General features: G+C 37.5%; 1 protein-coding gene across 4 annotated transcripts in view; it reads right to left on the reverse strand.

The window, feature by feature from the left end:
* AUH (AU RNA binding methylglutaconyl-CoA hydratase) overlaps window positions 1–15,028 on the reverse strand; it is a 132,042-nt gene that overhangs the window by 62,322 nt on the left and 54,692 nt on the right. For all 4 annotated transcript variants that reach the window (XR_008210534.1, XR_008210533.1, XM_052701038.1 and 1 more), the window contains 2 exons: window positions 13,111–13,203; window positions 12,584–12,640 (listed from right to left, as the gene is read on the reverse strand). Coding sequence is in view for 2 of the 4 variants with exons in the window: in XM_052701038.1 (XP_052556998.1) it covers window positions 12,584–12,640; window positions 13,111–13,203 (150 nt within the window). In the remaining 2 variants the exon portion in view is untranslated. The remainder of the gene's footprint in view (window positions 1–12,583; window positions 12,641–13,110; window positions 13,204–15,028) is intronic.

Below are 15,028 nucleotides of genomic sequence, written 5' to 3' on the forward strand. Positions count from 1 at the left end.
TCACAAAGTACGTGCGGGACAACCAGGGGATTAGGCCAAGCTAGCATGGGCTCATGAAAGGCAGGTCCTATCTGACCAACCTGATCTCCTTCTGTGATCAACTCACCTGCCTGATGGATAAGGACATAGTCTAGGCTGTTGACACAGTCTACCTATACTTCAGCAAAGCCTCTCATGCTGTTTCCTACAGTATTCTCCTAGGGAAGCTGGCAGCCTGTGGCTTGGACAGGTGCATTCTTTGTACCTTTACTCTTTTCTGGTTGAAGAACTGGCTTGAGGGCTGGGCCCAGAGTGTGGTGGTGAATGAAGTTAAATCCAGCTGATAACTGGTCACAAGTGGTGTTTCACAGGGGTCAGTATTGGCACCTGTTCTGTCCAGTCTATAACTGATGATCTTGACAAGGAGAATGAGAGTACCCTCATTATGTTTTCAGATGAAACATAGCTGGAAGAATGTGTTCACTTGCCTGGGGGAGGAAGGCCCTTCTGAGGGATCTGGAGATGCTAGATGTCTAGGCTAAGGCAAAAGCGATGAAGTTAACAAGACCATAAGCCAGGTCCTGCACTTTGGTCATAACCTCAGGCAACCCTACAGGCTTGGAGTTAATTAGCTGGAAGGCTGTGTAGATGAAATGGACCTGGGGCTGTTGTTTGGCGCTTGGCTGAATATGGGCCAGCAGTGTGCCTGGGTAACCAAGAAGTCCAATGGTGTCCTGGTTTGTATAAGAAATAGCGTTACCAGCAAGAGTGGGGAGTTTACCATACCCCTGCACTCAGCTCTGCTGATGCCACACATCAAGTACTATGTTCAGTTTTGGGCCCCTCAGGACAACAAAGACACTGAAGTCTGGACTGCATTCAGAGAAGGGTAATGAGGCTGGTGAGGTGCCTGGAGCACAAGTCTTACGAGGAATGGCTGAGGGAACTGGGATTATTTAGTCTGGAGGAGACTCACGGGTGACCTTACTTTATAACCCCCTCTTTATAGCCCCCTTAAAGGAGATTGTGATGAGGTGGGTGTCGACCTATTCTCCCAGGTAAACAGCAATAGGACTAGAGGGAATGCCCTCAAGTTGTGCCAGGGGAGACTCAGGTTGGATATTAGGAAGTACTTCTCTGAAATAGTGGTCAGGCAATGTAACAGGCTGCCCAGGGAGGTGGTGGAGTCACTGCCTCTGGAGATGTTCAAGAAACATGCATAAGTTGTACTTAGGGACATGGTTTAGTGGAGAAATATCATTGGTAGGTGGATGGTTGGACAGATGATCTTGGAGGTCTTTTCCTACCTTGGTGATTCTATGATTCACAGCTTCTTTTGGCACTGCAACTGCCTATGCTGGGCTGGATATTCAAAGGGAGAGTCCTCTGTACACATAATGCAACTGCTGGAATGTATCTCAGATATATTGAAGTAAAATGTGGTATAAAACAACTACTTCAAAATAGTTAACTTGAGTCCAATATTTACTAGCTACTAGTATTTTCCGTTTGATTAAGTTGGTTTATTTTATATTAGCAGTCAGACTCTTCAATATGATCAAAACAACAACAACAAAAAAAATGTTACTCTAAAAAGAAATCCTGTAACTAATCTCCTGGTAGGGTGACCATGACTATTTCCAGGCACGTCCTCAGTTCTATAAACCAGTGATAGACTGCAGCTATTAACAGGTCAGTGAATAAATTAATTCTAGGGCACTGGAAATTATGTTCATGAAATGAAATGCGGCCTTGCTGACACTGCATCACTATTTCTAGATGGTGGTCTTGAAAATCAAATAAATTTCACAGCTTGGATGTGTGCCAAAAACAAGTGAACCAGTTTCACTGGGGTAGGAAAAGAATAACAATTAGTTCTATGAGAGTAGATTACCAAAACAACTTCACAAAGTTTAAAATACTCCATCAACAATTTTCTTTAAATAAGATGCTTTCCAATCTAACAGGTCACAGAAAGCTCTCTATCTCCACAAAATGCCACTGTCTGAGATCCATCAAAATTTAAAGCTAGAACGCACTCAGGTTACTCATGCTGGCATTTCTGTATAATAGTCCCATTAGAAAGCATAAATATTATCTTCTTTCCATCTCATTATCTTTTTCCACACCTCATTCATAATAATTTAATTCTGTTTTAAATCAAAGTAGCTTTTGCATTTTCTCTGAAAAAATATAACACTTCTGGCTTAAACGGAGCGGTTTTACTAATAAAAGTAAGTCTATTTTTAAGTACTCAGTACACAGTAATCTGCCTGGTAATCTTCCTTGATTAAAAATTCCTTGGCTTCTCTTCAAAAAACATTGACTGTGAATGAGTTCAACAGCTGTAGATATAATTTTTAGGAACTTACCAAGCTCTGCTGCGTCTATGCTAGGCCCCATTTATATACTCCAGCTGGTACTCTACAGCCCCACTCATTCGCCCCCAGTAACATCTATATTGAGATGGAGACATATTGAGGAGAGGAATCTTAAAAACAACACAGAAGAAGATACATCATCTTTTTTCTTTTTCTTTTTCTTTCCTTTTTTTTTTTTTTTTGGTCTGTCCTGAGTCAGTTCATTTCTGCAAATTGCTTTTCATTCACCCAAGTACAGAAGGTAAACTGAAATATTTTAAGAAAACTATTTTTGTACTGCAAAGAATCCCACAACATTTTTCCACAAACTAGACTTTAATATGACATAAGCAACACAACATATTGATTTCACTCAGAAAACTATGCTTATACACTTCCATACTGACATATGCCAACGATTACACCACAGTTCTTATCTGTGTACTATATGCAGTAAGGGTCACTTGCACAAAGATTCAGACAAACAGTCTAGAAAAGACAGCAACACATTACTCATTTAATCTTGATAAAATTTGGGGATTTGTTTTTTCCTCTCAATTCACCACCTCTGGATTCATTACTACTAGATCAAATCCTAAAGGCCGACCGTAGCTCTGATAGTCCTTACTGAGACAAAAACTGATGTCAGTGAAAATTCTGACCAAATGATTATTTAAATGACTGCAACTAAGTTTGGAGAGGTCACACACATAAATTTCAAAAATGCTACTGAAGCACCTGGAAAAAAAAAAGAAAAACAGAACAAATAAATAGATAAGTGAATAAAAGTCACAATGTTTCCTTTCTTACAAGCAAACCTTTTTAAAGAGAACCAATAGGAAAATCTTGGCATCTTATTTCTTTTCCTTATTTATTAAGAGTTTCAAAGCTCTTAGATTCAAACCTGTTTTGTTCCTCTGTCACTAACTTCCTGATTAGCACCTGTTCTCTTTTTCTCATACACCTTCTGTCTCTGCTTGATCATGGTACTGTTTGCACAATCTCTCAGTACAGATGTGAGATTTTTGAAGACTCCATCCCAAACACAGCAGTAATATAACTAGATTGTGTAAAACTGTAGATTTAAAAGAAATAAAGGAGTGAAGGTTTGCACAGATGCTAATGAAGTCAGAACTCTGTTGAAGAGTGGGTTAAGAGTTTTTTGGTTCCTATGTATGAATGTTGTTTTTCTCATGTGTGGGAATTATGAAAATCTTATAAATGTACTTTTATCACTGCTACTGTAACTGAAAAAGATACTTGGTCATGACTTCAAAAGGAGTACTGAAAACTACCAGGTGATACGCACCATGACCAGCTATGTATTGTACAGCTATTCAGCTCATTTTCATCACACTGTATTGAATTGTGTCTATGGTTATGCAGATTAACAGTTTCTTTAACACTACAAGGAATATTTACATCACCAGTTTTTTATTGGGGGGGAAAAAAAAAAAACATTAGAAATATGAGGAGTTTATGTTTCCCAGTACAGCAATGCAGAGATACAGGAGTGACACAGCAATCAAGACCTCCAAAACTGCCGTTATGGTACTAATAATCATCTTCACTCTTTCCATTATTTTGCTTCCACTTTCCTGGTAGTTCTTTAATATACACAAATTGATAGCAGGTAGTGAAACATTTCTGCTACATTCTGTATTTTTTTCCCTTCATCCTCTTCATAATCGAATTCAATTTAATTAAAAAAAATAACTTCCAGATGCATATTGACTCACTCATGCATTTTCATTCATCACTGACACTTTAATAATTTTATGCATTTACCTGACTGTTTTCTCTATCTTCCCTGGTATCATCAGAAGGGAGTTATTTCACCTTACAACTTGTGTTACCACAGAGATAGGGAGAGAAGAGAAAATGTTGTCAGAATGAAAGTGAAACAACAGAGGAAAAGCAGAATATTTAAAAATATGAAAATCCACTGAAGTTGCAGTGATTATCTTCAACAGGGGAATGTGGAAAAAACAGTCAGATAGTGGAGAATCTTATAAAATAAGACATACGTGAAGAAAAAGTTGACTCTACAACCTTGAAGCTTGGAATTTTTTAGTTCTTATTCATAGTAAGAGAGAAGATAGTTGATATTAAGTTGTTTAATATTTACTTCCAAAGTACAAAGCCATTTTTTTAAATGAAAAAAACTTCTAATTTTTTTTTACAAGAAGCCTTTATACAGTTGCATACTGCTATGTTTTCTTTTCTCCGTGCTCCACCCTCACCAAAAAACATGTTACTATTCAATTTTCTTCAGTTTGCAGATCAGGTTGAAAATGAGAAGTTGAAAAAAAAAAATAGCTTAAGGCTGTGTATGTGCACATTCTATAATGATTTTATAATTCTGAGTACACAAGAAATCTCAAGGTAGACATTAGGTGCTGTTTTCAGGACGTGTTTAGGGTCTGAACATGGTAGTCTTTTTACAGAGAAAAATGAGTGGTTTGAACAAAGTACTTTTTGCCTTCCCAGATCTTCCTGCATGACTTCACAAATTCTGTTGGATTCTTATGCACGAATATAAAACTCATGTACTTGATTAGCTGACAGGCAATGCATACGTATAATTTTAAATTTTAACTGGCTTTAGAAAAATATAGTTATTTACCTGGCAGTAGTTTAAACCATTCTTTTTTCTATTTACCTAATTCTCTCCAACTCATTTTCACTAGAGTACCTCATGTGAATAAACTTCACTTTGCACCTACTGTAAATTCTGTTGATATAGTCACAGTATTCCTAAACTGTGGTTTCCATTCAGTGTCACACTATTCTACATATGGGCATAAAGTCAAACTGCAAACGTAAAGTTCAAGTTTGCTTTCTTTTCAAAGCTTCACAGACGCTTTCAATGACACAGAAATGGTCTGAGTAAGATATGAATGTGATACAATGTGATACACAGATATGATGGGTACAACCCATTTCTCCATTCACGTTCTCTGAAAGAGAACTGGAGTGAGGCCTAACTCTGAACGATTTGAGGATTGAAGAAACTAAGTTCTCTGTTACATTTATTCAGATTTCTTGCTACCATTCAAAATGAGCAATCCACCAGTCTCATAATGCAATTTTTAAGCAGTTGAGAGGACATGGTCTAATATATCTATGAGAATAACAGTTGATAGCATTACTCAGGTTGTACAAATGAAATGTTAATCTTGATTTCAATAAAACTCCAAAATTCAATCTTGATACAAAATCAATGTTTTTATACTCACAAAACATGAAAAAGTTAAAAAGTTAAAACAAGACTACATCATTTTTTGCTGCTAGTATTTGATTTCTCCATATATAAATCATGGTAACATCAGGCATTCTATGCTGTGCTTTCCAAAGCCAAGAAAATTCTTTCTCTCCTCTTGCACTTCCTCTAAGGTTCAACCTTGTTTCTGGGGCTTCTTTCTATTTTTCTTGTTCTTGTTTTATTTCCTCCTTCTCCTGCAGCATAAAGGACTAACTTTAGATGCAGTACGTGGAGGATGTAGCGTTGCTCCTCGTGCTAGTGAAACTTCTCAAAAATCTGGCAGTTCTGGTTTGTAAATGAGATATCTCCAAATTTAGGCCAGGAAGAAATGTTCTACAATCTTTGCTAGCAGAAACAACAGAAGTCACAAGTGGTCTGTCTCTGAAACCAAACTTGATATCTAAAACATATTCTATAGAGTTGCAGTCACTGGGGACACAGACAGCCTCGGTTAACTCCTTTTACTGTAGGAAAAATTGGTTGTTTCTAATACAATTTTGGAAAGAGTTCTAAGGCCAGCATACAAAGGAAAAAGCATACAGTATTCTCTGTACCACAGTAAAAAAGCTCTATGTCTCATGTTAAAAAGGGGACCAGCTTCGGTGATTTGATATTCTCCTACCATCATCTGCAGAAGATTACCACTGCTTACAAATAACCCTGTTTATGTAGACATATTGTAAATAAAATTTGAAAGACATTAGTTTTATGTACAAAGGTTTTGCAGTGCTAGTATTGCATGACATTTCAAAATTCTGTCTTAACACCAGCATTAAAAGGGATCATAAAATGAGGAAAAAATCAGTCATTTGATGAAAGTCAGCTTACTTTTATTTAAGAAGAAGGAAACATAAGAACCATAATTCTCCCTAGCTTACAGAAGTAGGACTGATTTACTTCTCTCTAGTAACATTCTATTTATTGTGCATAATTACTTTGAGAAAAAAGTGGATATACAAACATCTGTTTTCTATACGCTATTAGGAATTTTTTACTTGAGGCTATTTATTTAACGTGATGCACAGAATAAACATTACAAAATATGAAAATGCAAATAAAGCTATCTAGACATCAGATGATTGAAGAAAATGTAGATAAATGTTCTCAGAGTAACTAATTTTAACTTTTTTGCCATATCAAATCATAATTGGATTGCATATGTAAAGCAAGCACTGATAGATCTCAGAGAAAAAAAAATTCAGTCTGCCTTAATTATAACAGGAAATAAGTAAAAAGTTAATCTTCTTGTCATTTCTCAATAACTGTAATTTTAAGGACAATGCTGATGAGATGCTAAAGATGTACATTCAGTCAGAAGCTTATTTTAAACTGTCTGTTACCAGTATTTCATTTGGGAAATTTACAGTATTAAACATATGACATAAGATTGGAATAGGGAAACAGGCAAAGTAAGACAAATCACAACAGGGTTTATGAGCTAGCTGAAAAGAAGTAGAAACAAACTCAAAGCTAATTCTTTCAGATATTTTTCTGTAATCAGTCCTCCTAGATGCAGTTAAATTTTAAAAGGTAGGAGATCTCAAAGGATGACTTCATGTAATAAAAAAAAATTGTATTTGCAAGAATTACATAGAGGTCATGAAAAAAGTAAAGATGGCAAGAAGTGCTCTACTAAGGATCAGAATAAAGATATCAGAATAAAGATGGGATGGAAAAGTACAAGATTACTCAGGTATAAAGTTATAAGACAACATGAAGATTTTTCTTTCAAGATAACTCTCTTATAACGCATTATCATGTAGCACCTACCTGCAGAAAAATTGCAATTAATGTTCAGAAGTCCTACCACTACTACTTCAACTTTTCCATATTTGCTATATGCAATTATTTCTATTATTGCTGAAAGTATACAGATTTTAAAAATATACTGGCAATACATCATAAGATGCATTAGATTTCAAGTTGAAATGACTCACATTTTATTTAACCTTTACACTTGGTTGAATTATACAACTTCTGTTCTTAGCAATATTGCATTCTGTAGGAGTCTTTTGCATCTGGAAATTCCCTTGACACCTTTCTCATCCAAAAGAGGGTTTTTTTTTTTTCAATATTAAAATAAATCCTGTAACAGAAACTTTCACATTGTTTTTAATAGTGAATGATGAACAATTTAAGAAATACAGAGAACATGTAATGATTACCTAAACTCAGTTTTCATTCTCACTCTTGTTTTCTTCCCGTGCAAAGAAAACTGATTTCTTGTGTGTTCCCCTCTCACTTTCAAAATTCATTAGTATCGTAACTTCCCCAAACACATTTTAAAGTCTAGAAAAACAGTCAAAGCAATACTGTTTCTGAAGTGGAGAGAAGGAGACATATAAATGCTTCCACTAAAGCTCTCCTATGCAGTATATATTAAAGAAAAAAGCAGTTCAACATGCTATGAAGCACATCTGAAATGCTTTGACACCAAAGCACACAGCATGAGGAACCAGAAACAGGCGAGGCAGGAGATGCAAAGGGGTAGTGCTGTGAAGGAGGAGCTGCACTGAAGAGAGCAGCTAGTTGCAAATGACACAGCTGAGAGCCACTGGGTAGGGACGAATGATAAGCAAATAAAGGGGAAGGTCCAGAGGGAATGGCATGGAGCTGTAACAGGGGATGGTCAGGCTGGATGTAAGGAGAAGGCGGTGGGCATGGGTCAGGCTTCCCAGGACAGTGGCCATGGCTCCCAGCTGCTGCAGTCCAGGAAGCGTCTGGACAATGCTCTCAGTCATATGGTGTGATTTTTGGGTGGCCCTGTGTGAAGCCAGGAGTTAGACTCACTGATCCTTATGGATTCCTTCTCCCTTGCCATATTCTATGATTCCACAGTTCTTTTTTGTACAAGGGTAGGATAAAAGTAAAATTTGCTTTGATGATTTGAACGGAGCCTTGCTACTTAAAATGGCTTCATAAACAGAAAAGAGAAGTGAAAAGCTGTAAGTATGCAGCAAAATAATTAGCTACATTTTTAATGTAGCTGGGTCTTATCTGCTGACATGAATGTATTAATTTCAATTTTATGTTGTCTTTTTTTGTGGAAGACTAAGTGTCAGCGTATATTAATGCCTCGTATTTATACATAAAATTTATATGAAAAGAATTGCATGCATGAAACAAATCCAAATTATTTTTGTGTATACGTACCTGTCTTTCCCAGTTTCTACTGACACAGAGCATCTCTCTCATCCTCACCAATCCTATCTCTTTCTATTAACACATTAAGAAAATTTAAGTATGCTGTTTACAAACATTTGTACCTCCTCTTAACTGTTACTAAGTGGTATTCAAATAAGATATTAACAAATAAAAGCAGATTTTTCAGAAAGGCATAATGTATGTGTTGTAGACCCATTATAGAAGACTAGAGGTAAAAAAAACTGAAATAAGTTATGGATGAAGATAGTTTTAAAACAAAGGACGATAGAGAGAAATGTTCCAATTTTTTAACTAAGGAGAAACTTCCCACCACGAAACACTTTTCACACAGAAAGACATCAGAAACTACATTCACTTACTGAAAGAGTTCTGCTCCCCTTTTACTTAATTATAGGAAGTAACAACAGAAAGAGAAAGCATACAATTTTTGTGCTGAGTTCTGCACAGAACTACAGTGTTACAAAGAAAATCATAGAATCATAGAATGGCCTGGGTTGAAAAGGACCACAACGATCACCAAGTTTCAACCCCCTTGCTATCCCTGCAGGGTCGCCAACCACCAGACCAGGCTGCTCAGATCCAGCCTGGCCTTGAATGCCTCCAGGGATGGGGCATCCACAACCTCCTCAGGCAACCTGTTCCAGTGTGTCACCACCCTCTGTGTGAAAAACTTCCTCCTTATTTCTAACCTAGTCCTCCCCTGTCTCAGTTTAAACCATTCTCCCCTGTCCTATCACTGTCCACCCTTGTAAACAGCTGTTTGCCTTTCTGTTTATACACTCCCTTCAAGTACTAGAAGCCATAATGAGGTCTCCCCGGAGCCTTCTCTTCTCCAAGCTAAACAGTCCCAGTTCCCTCAATTTTTCCTCATAGGAGAGGTACTCCAGCCCTGTGATCATCTCAGTGGCCCTAAAAATAAGCAAAAGCACTGAGTTATCACTGAGTTATCTGTGCACTTCCTCTAGTTCACTGAATCTCAATTTCCTTACGAGATTGAGGGAAGTAGGTAGGAAAAATGTTAAGATTTTCTATCTCCCCCAGCTCGCATAAGGCAGATAAGGCTTTTTTCATGGTGGAGAGAGAACTGGATTTAAATTTCTAAAGGAAAGAGATTGAATCTTTCTCCATCATATTCTGTGCAGCTGTCTGTACACAAAACTAAAGCAGAAAAGGAGGTACTGTTGACATACTCACTCTTGCTCTGCTGTCCATCATGAATTGCACTTTTGTGAGACTTGAGTTGCTAGCACAGACAAGGTATGCTCTATGAATGCCTCCTTTGTTAGCAGGCTTAGAAGCAACAATTCATCACTGTATATTAACCAGGATTCAATTAATCACTGTTTAAACTTTACAGTGGTGCAGAACATCAGTGCATATTCAGAAGCAAAATTTGTCATATTTGGGAAATCTCTATTAAAATTAGTTGCTTGCTGGACCGAGTCTTTTCAGGTTCCCATTTTAAAATAGATGGAATGCAACACAGTACACAAGTTCCAAAACATCACTACTTATCTGTGATATTTTAATACATGACTGCTAAATTCTAATAACACATTTTTACTACATCTTTTAGTATGTAACTTATAAAAAAGAAAACAACATAGAGAAAACTTTCATATGACCACAATCATGTTAATTATCATCTGATTTAAAATCTTTTCATTTATTGCATACTCATGACAGATAATGGAGTAGAATAAAATAGAAGTAGTTTGTCAGAAAAAGAAGCAACACAGTTTGCTGCTGAGTTTCAGATGTGCTAGATGGTAGCAGAAAGCTACTGACATGTCTTAGTGGCTAAATTTCTCTTTCCAGCTCCACTGCCCTGTCCTCCTTTCCCTCAGGGCAGCTAGAAGTAAGCCCTGTAAGAAAATGTTCAACTTACCCATGAAGCCTAAGATTGAAGTGGTCCTATCTGATTTCTTTCTCTAAATTACATACACAAATTTCCTCTACTCATTCTTTACTTTCTAAAGACATAAGGCATGACGAATTACTGGTTTGAAGACAGAAGCTGAAAAGGACTAAAACATTCTCAGTGGTTATTAAGGGTGGTGCAAGTACAGGCTGATCAAGAAAAGTTCTGCTAAGACGAAATACAGTCATCAAAAATAGCCTGTTAGGCTGATAGGAGCAAGGAAAAATTAATCACTGAACATACCCTAAAATTTCACAATTTTAACAGGAATGGTAAAATGATAAAATGATAAAATACACTGTATTTTCAAGGAGGTGAAGACAATATCTTCAGAGCATGATTAGGATGCGTAAAACAAAAGAATTTTCAAACCACTGTCTGGATAGCAGTAAAACGTTCTGAATGAATCCTTCAGCAGAACTCACGATGAGTCAGTTGCTTAGCATTGTAAGCTGAAAGCATTACAAATTTGAAACATCTATAAATAACACAAAGTATGGAAACGAGACAAGCTTAGTAAGTTGAACATTGAGACGATCTGAACAGCTTGACCTGAATTTCCTGGACAGTATGCCCTCAATACTGTCCTGCACAATTGCTTGGGAAAGGGTGGAATGAAGGGCCAATCAAGTAAAAAAAAATGCAAAGAAACAACTGCATTTTCTGTCTTTTTCTTCACCTGGACATAATTGCAAAGGAACAATATCTCATGACAACAACACCAGAAGAAAATATATCCTTAAAATCAACTACGTAATTCATCTTTATTGTCTGCTAAAAAGAGTACGGTCACTAATTCCGTTATCGTTAAGCAAATTGTAGCTCTGACTTCAGAGGTAAAGAAGAGACAGGGAGAAAGTATTGACTGAAATCACAACTCAACAATAGCAATTAAAAAAAGCATTTGAAATGAAACTGTACAATCATTGTATATGGGTAATAGGATAAGACTGTTTCTTACACAAAGTTCATATCAATGCTATGATCAAGGTATTTTTAACTCTCACTCTCTACCTGAACTCCAGCACTAGTCCTTAGAATTAAATACTTAAATAAGTGCTTCCAAAATACTTACCACCCATTAGGAAACAAACAGGTATAAAGGAGGTTTCCCAAAACTGCAAAAAACGATGGCCAAGGCCAGGTGGGGGTCAGGAGGATACATTTGTTTTCAAGGTACTACCCTTTCCCCAGAAAGGCAGATATTTTAATTTAAATGAAAATTATTTAACCATGGAATTGTTTAAAAAAATCCAAACACAAGAATTCATAACATAAAGCCCTAAGCAAATATTAGTTATTCTGTAACTTTATTAAATTTAATTCATCATGAATCCAGAAAAAGCCAGTGAACTGGCCTTCCACATTAAAAACATTAAAAAAAAAAACAAAAAAAAAAAAACACCCAACAACAATTTTTTTGGCAAGATAAAATATCTTTTTCCGTTATCTTTTCTGTTTTTAAATTCCTTATATTCAGTCCACAAGCAGCATGAAAACAGAACATGCAATCTAAAGTATCAGACAGCACATAAAAGTGGATCATTAATTAAATTACCACTTTTGTACACTGACAGTTAATGGTACCTTTTTTCCTAGTCTGACCTTCAACAAAATTGCTCAGCTTTCAGATCAAGACATCAAATTTCACTTACAGAATCACTTAATAATTAGTTATTTAATATAACTTTGAAAATAAAAATGCTAATCCCTTGCAGTGAGTACAACATTTCTTAATTAACTTTTAGAAACTAATATAGGCAGTCAGCTAAAAAACAGGCCAACCATCCCTAATGGAGACATGAAAATAAGCTGAAGTTTACAGATAGAAATCAAGTACCAAGAGCATATGTTGATTAATTCTACATGGTAACAACAGCTAAAATTTCATACCTGCACCTGGAATGATTGCCAACTTCGTTTCAACCAGGCCCATCTTAGCAGAAGAGGCTAAAAAAATAAAAGTCTGAGTTGTTGCTACAGTCTACAGAAAAGCAATTTGCAAAATATGTAATAATGTCCTGCAAGAATGTTAATTTGTTACATTTCCTTATTAAAGAACAACAAATCAAAACATAAGCACTGTCTTATGAAAAATCTTCTAATAGATTTAATTGATCTGCCTTTATTAAATATCCCAGCAAGGCAAGTTCTGTACAGTAATAATTTTCACATTAGAAGTATGTTATTAAAGCAAAAAATAATAAAATAAAATGTAGTAAAAAATACTCTATCAGTGCTCAGAGTTATGAAATTAATTCCTAGCAAATATTTCAGCCAAGTTTCTGCTAAATCTCTTTTAAGTAATTGGTCATAAGCAATGTTGGAAAACAAAGTCATTTCTATAGACTATTGTCCAGGCAAAGGGTAGTTAAGCCTTCTGCAATACTAATAATCCTTCATTTAATTAACAAATTTACCTGCCACTCTTATGTCACAGGCTAAAGCAAGTTCCAGGCCACCACCCAACGCAGTTCCATCGATTGCAGCAATAGTTGGTACTGGAAGATTAGCTGGGGAAAAACAAAGTACCACTTAGCATCAGTCTCATAAAGAACATCTCTGAAATACCACTACATTTTCTTCACATTACAGGAAAAAATTACAGTCATACTACAGGGGAAAAAAAAACCAACAAAACAGTTCATAAAATAAAACAAGGAACCACTGCCAGAGCTGAGCCATGAGCAACAATGGGTGCATGCTGGGAGAGCAGATACAGGAGAGAGAGAACTGCTACACAACAGCAGCTTGGAGAGAAGGATGAGAAATGGAAGAGAAGTGGTCCTGGAGGCACCCAGGTCAGTGCAGGAGAAAGGCAAAGGAGCTCCAGGCAAAGAGCAGAAGTTCCCTGCAGCCTGTGGGTACCATATGGAGTAGATCTCCCCATGCAGCCACGGAGGAGCCCATGGAACAGCAGGGGATGAGGCCTGGAGGGCACACAGCCTATGGGCACTCCTGCAGGAGCATTCTGGACGGGAGCTGCAGCCCGTGAGGAGCCTCCTGCAGTGGGGCAGGAAGACTGGGTGAGATGCTGCCTATGGGGACCTGTGTGGAGCAGTGCCTGAAGGATAGGCTCCACAGTACGAAGCTGTATTGGAGCAGCGCTAGGAGAGCTACAGCCTGTGGGAAGCCCAAGAAGGATTAGTTTGGGAAGAACAGCATCCAATGGCGGGGGTCCCACATGGAAAAGGGACAGATAGTGACCATGGAGGAGTGGCAGAGACAAAGCATTATGGACTGACCGCAGCTCCCACTCCCCATTCCACTACGCTGCTCAGAGAAAGGGGGTAGAAAAGGGTGAATAATTACCTCATAACAAAAACTGAAACAATTTAGTGGACTTCACTAAATTGTTAGCACTCAAATTTTAAGAATATTAAATTACTAAAAAGGATACAAGAATAAATAAGCAGCATTAAGCAGCAGTTTAAGAGAAAACAGCACTCACAAGGATTCCAATGAACTACTGTAGCGTGTAATATGAAGAACACCAAATAATAAGCCAGAGGGGAGGTAAAGCCCCCGGCAAGGTCACAAGACCAGGCTCTCCTCCCTGCTGCTCCACCCGATAGTATGTCTTGCCTCAACATCAGAGTAAGGCTTTCAGCTTTCGGATACTCTTTCTCTCATTATATTTGATTTATTAGCTCCAATTCTAATTATATTGTATTATATTGTATTATAGAGTGTTGTCTTGCATTTCAATATCCTATTTAGTAAATCAGTTTGATTCTCCTCAGATTGTTGCTGCTACCCTTTTTCCCTTATCCCTTTTTCTGGAGGTACGGATCTCCTTTTTCCTCCACTCCACTGGTCACGGCCCACAGAATGGGGCCAAATCAGCCCATAAATCATTGACAAGCCCTCTGATCATCTTTGTGGCCATTCTCTAGACCCACTTAAACCGCTCAATGTCTTTCTTGTTCTGGGACCCAACACAGCTGGACATAGTACTCCACTACTGGGACTGGAGATGCCTGCGATGAAGATGCAGATGGAGATGGCATTCCCCATGAGCAGGATAACTGTGTCTTGACCCCCAGTGTTAACCAGAGAAATAGTGATGAAGATATCTCTGGAGATGCCTGTGACAACTGCTGCAGTGTCCTGAATAATGACCAGAGGGACACAGATGGTGATGGGAAAGGAGATGCTTGTGATGATGACATGGATGGAGATGGTATTAAGAACCACGAGAGCAGAGGGGCAGAATCAGCTCCTTGACCTGCTGTTCACACTTCTCTTGATGCAGCCCAGACTCCATCTGCAAGTGCACACTGCCGGTTCATGCTGAATCTTTCATCAACCAATAGCCTTCTCCTCAGAGCTTCTCTC

Source organism: Tympanuchus pallidicinctus, unplaced genomic scaffold, assembly GCF_026119805.1.
Source record: "Tympanuchus pallidicinctus isolate F22 unplaced genomic scaffold, pur_lepc_1.0 scaffold4, whole genome shotgun sequence".
Lineage (NCBI taxonomy): Eukaryota > Metazoa > Chordata > Aves > Galliformes > Phasianidae > Tympanuchus > Tympanuchus pallidicinctus.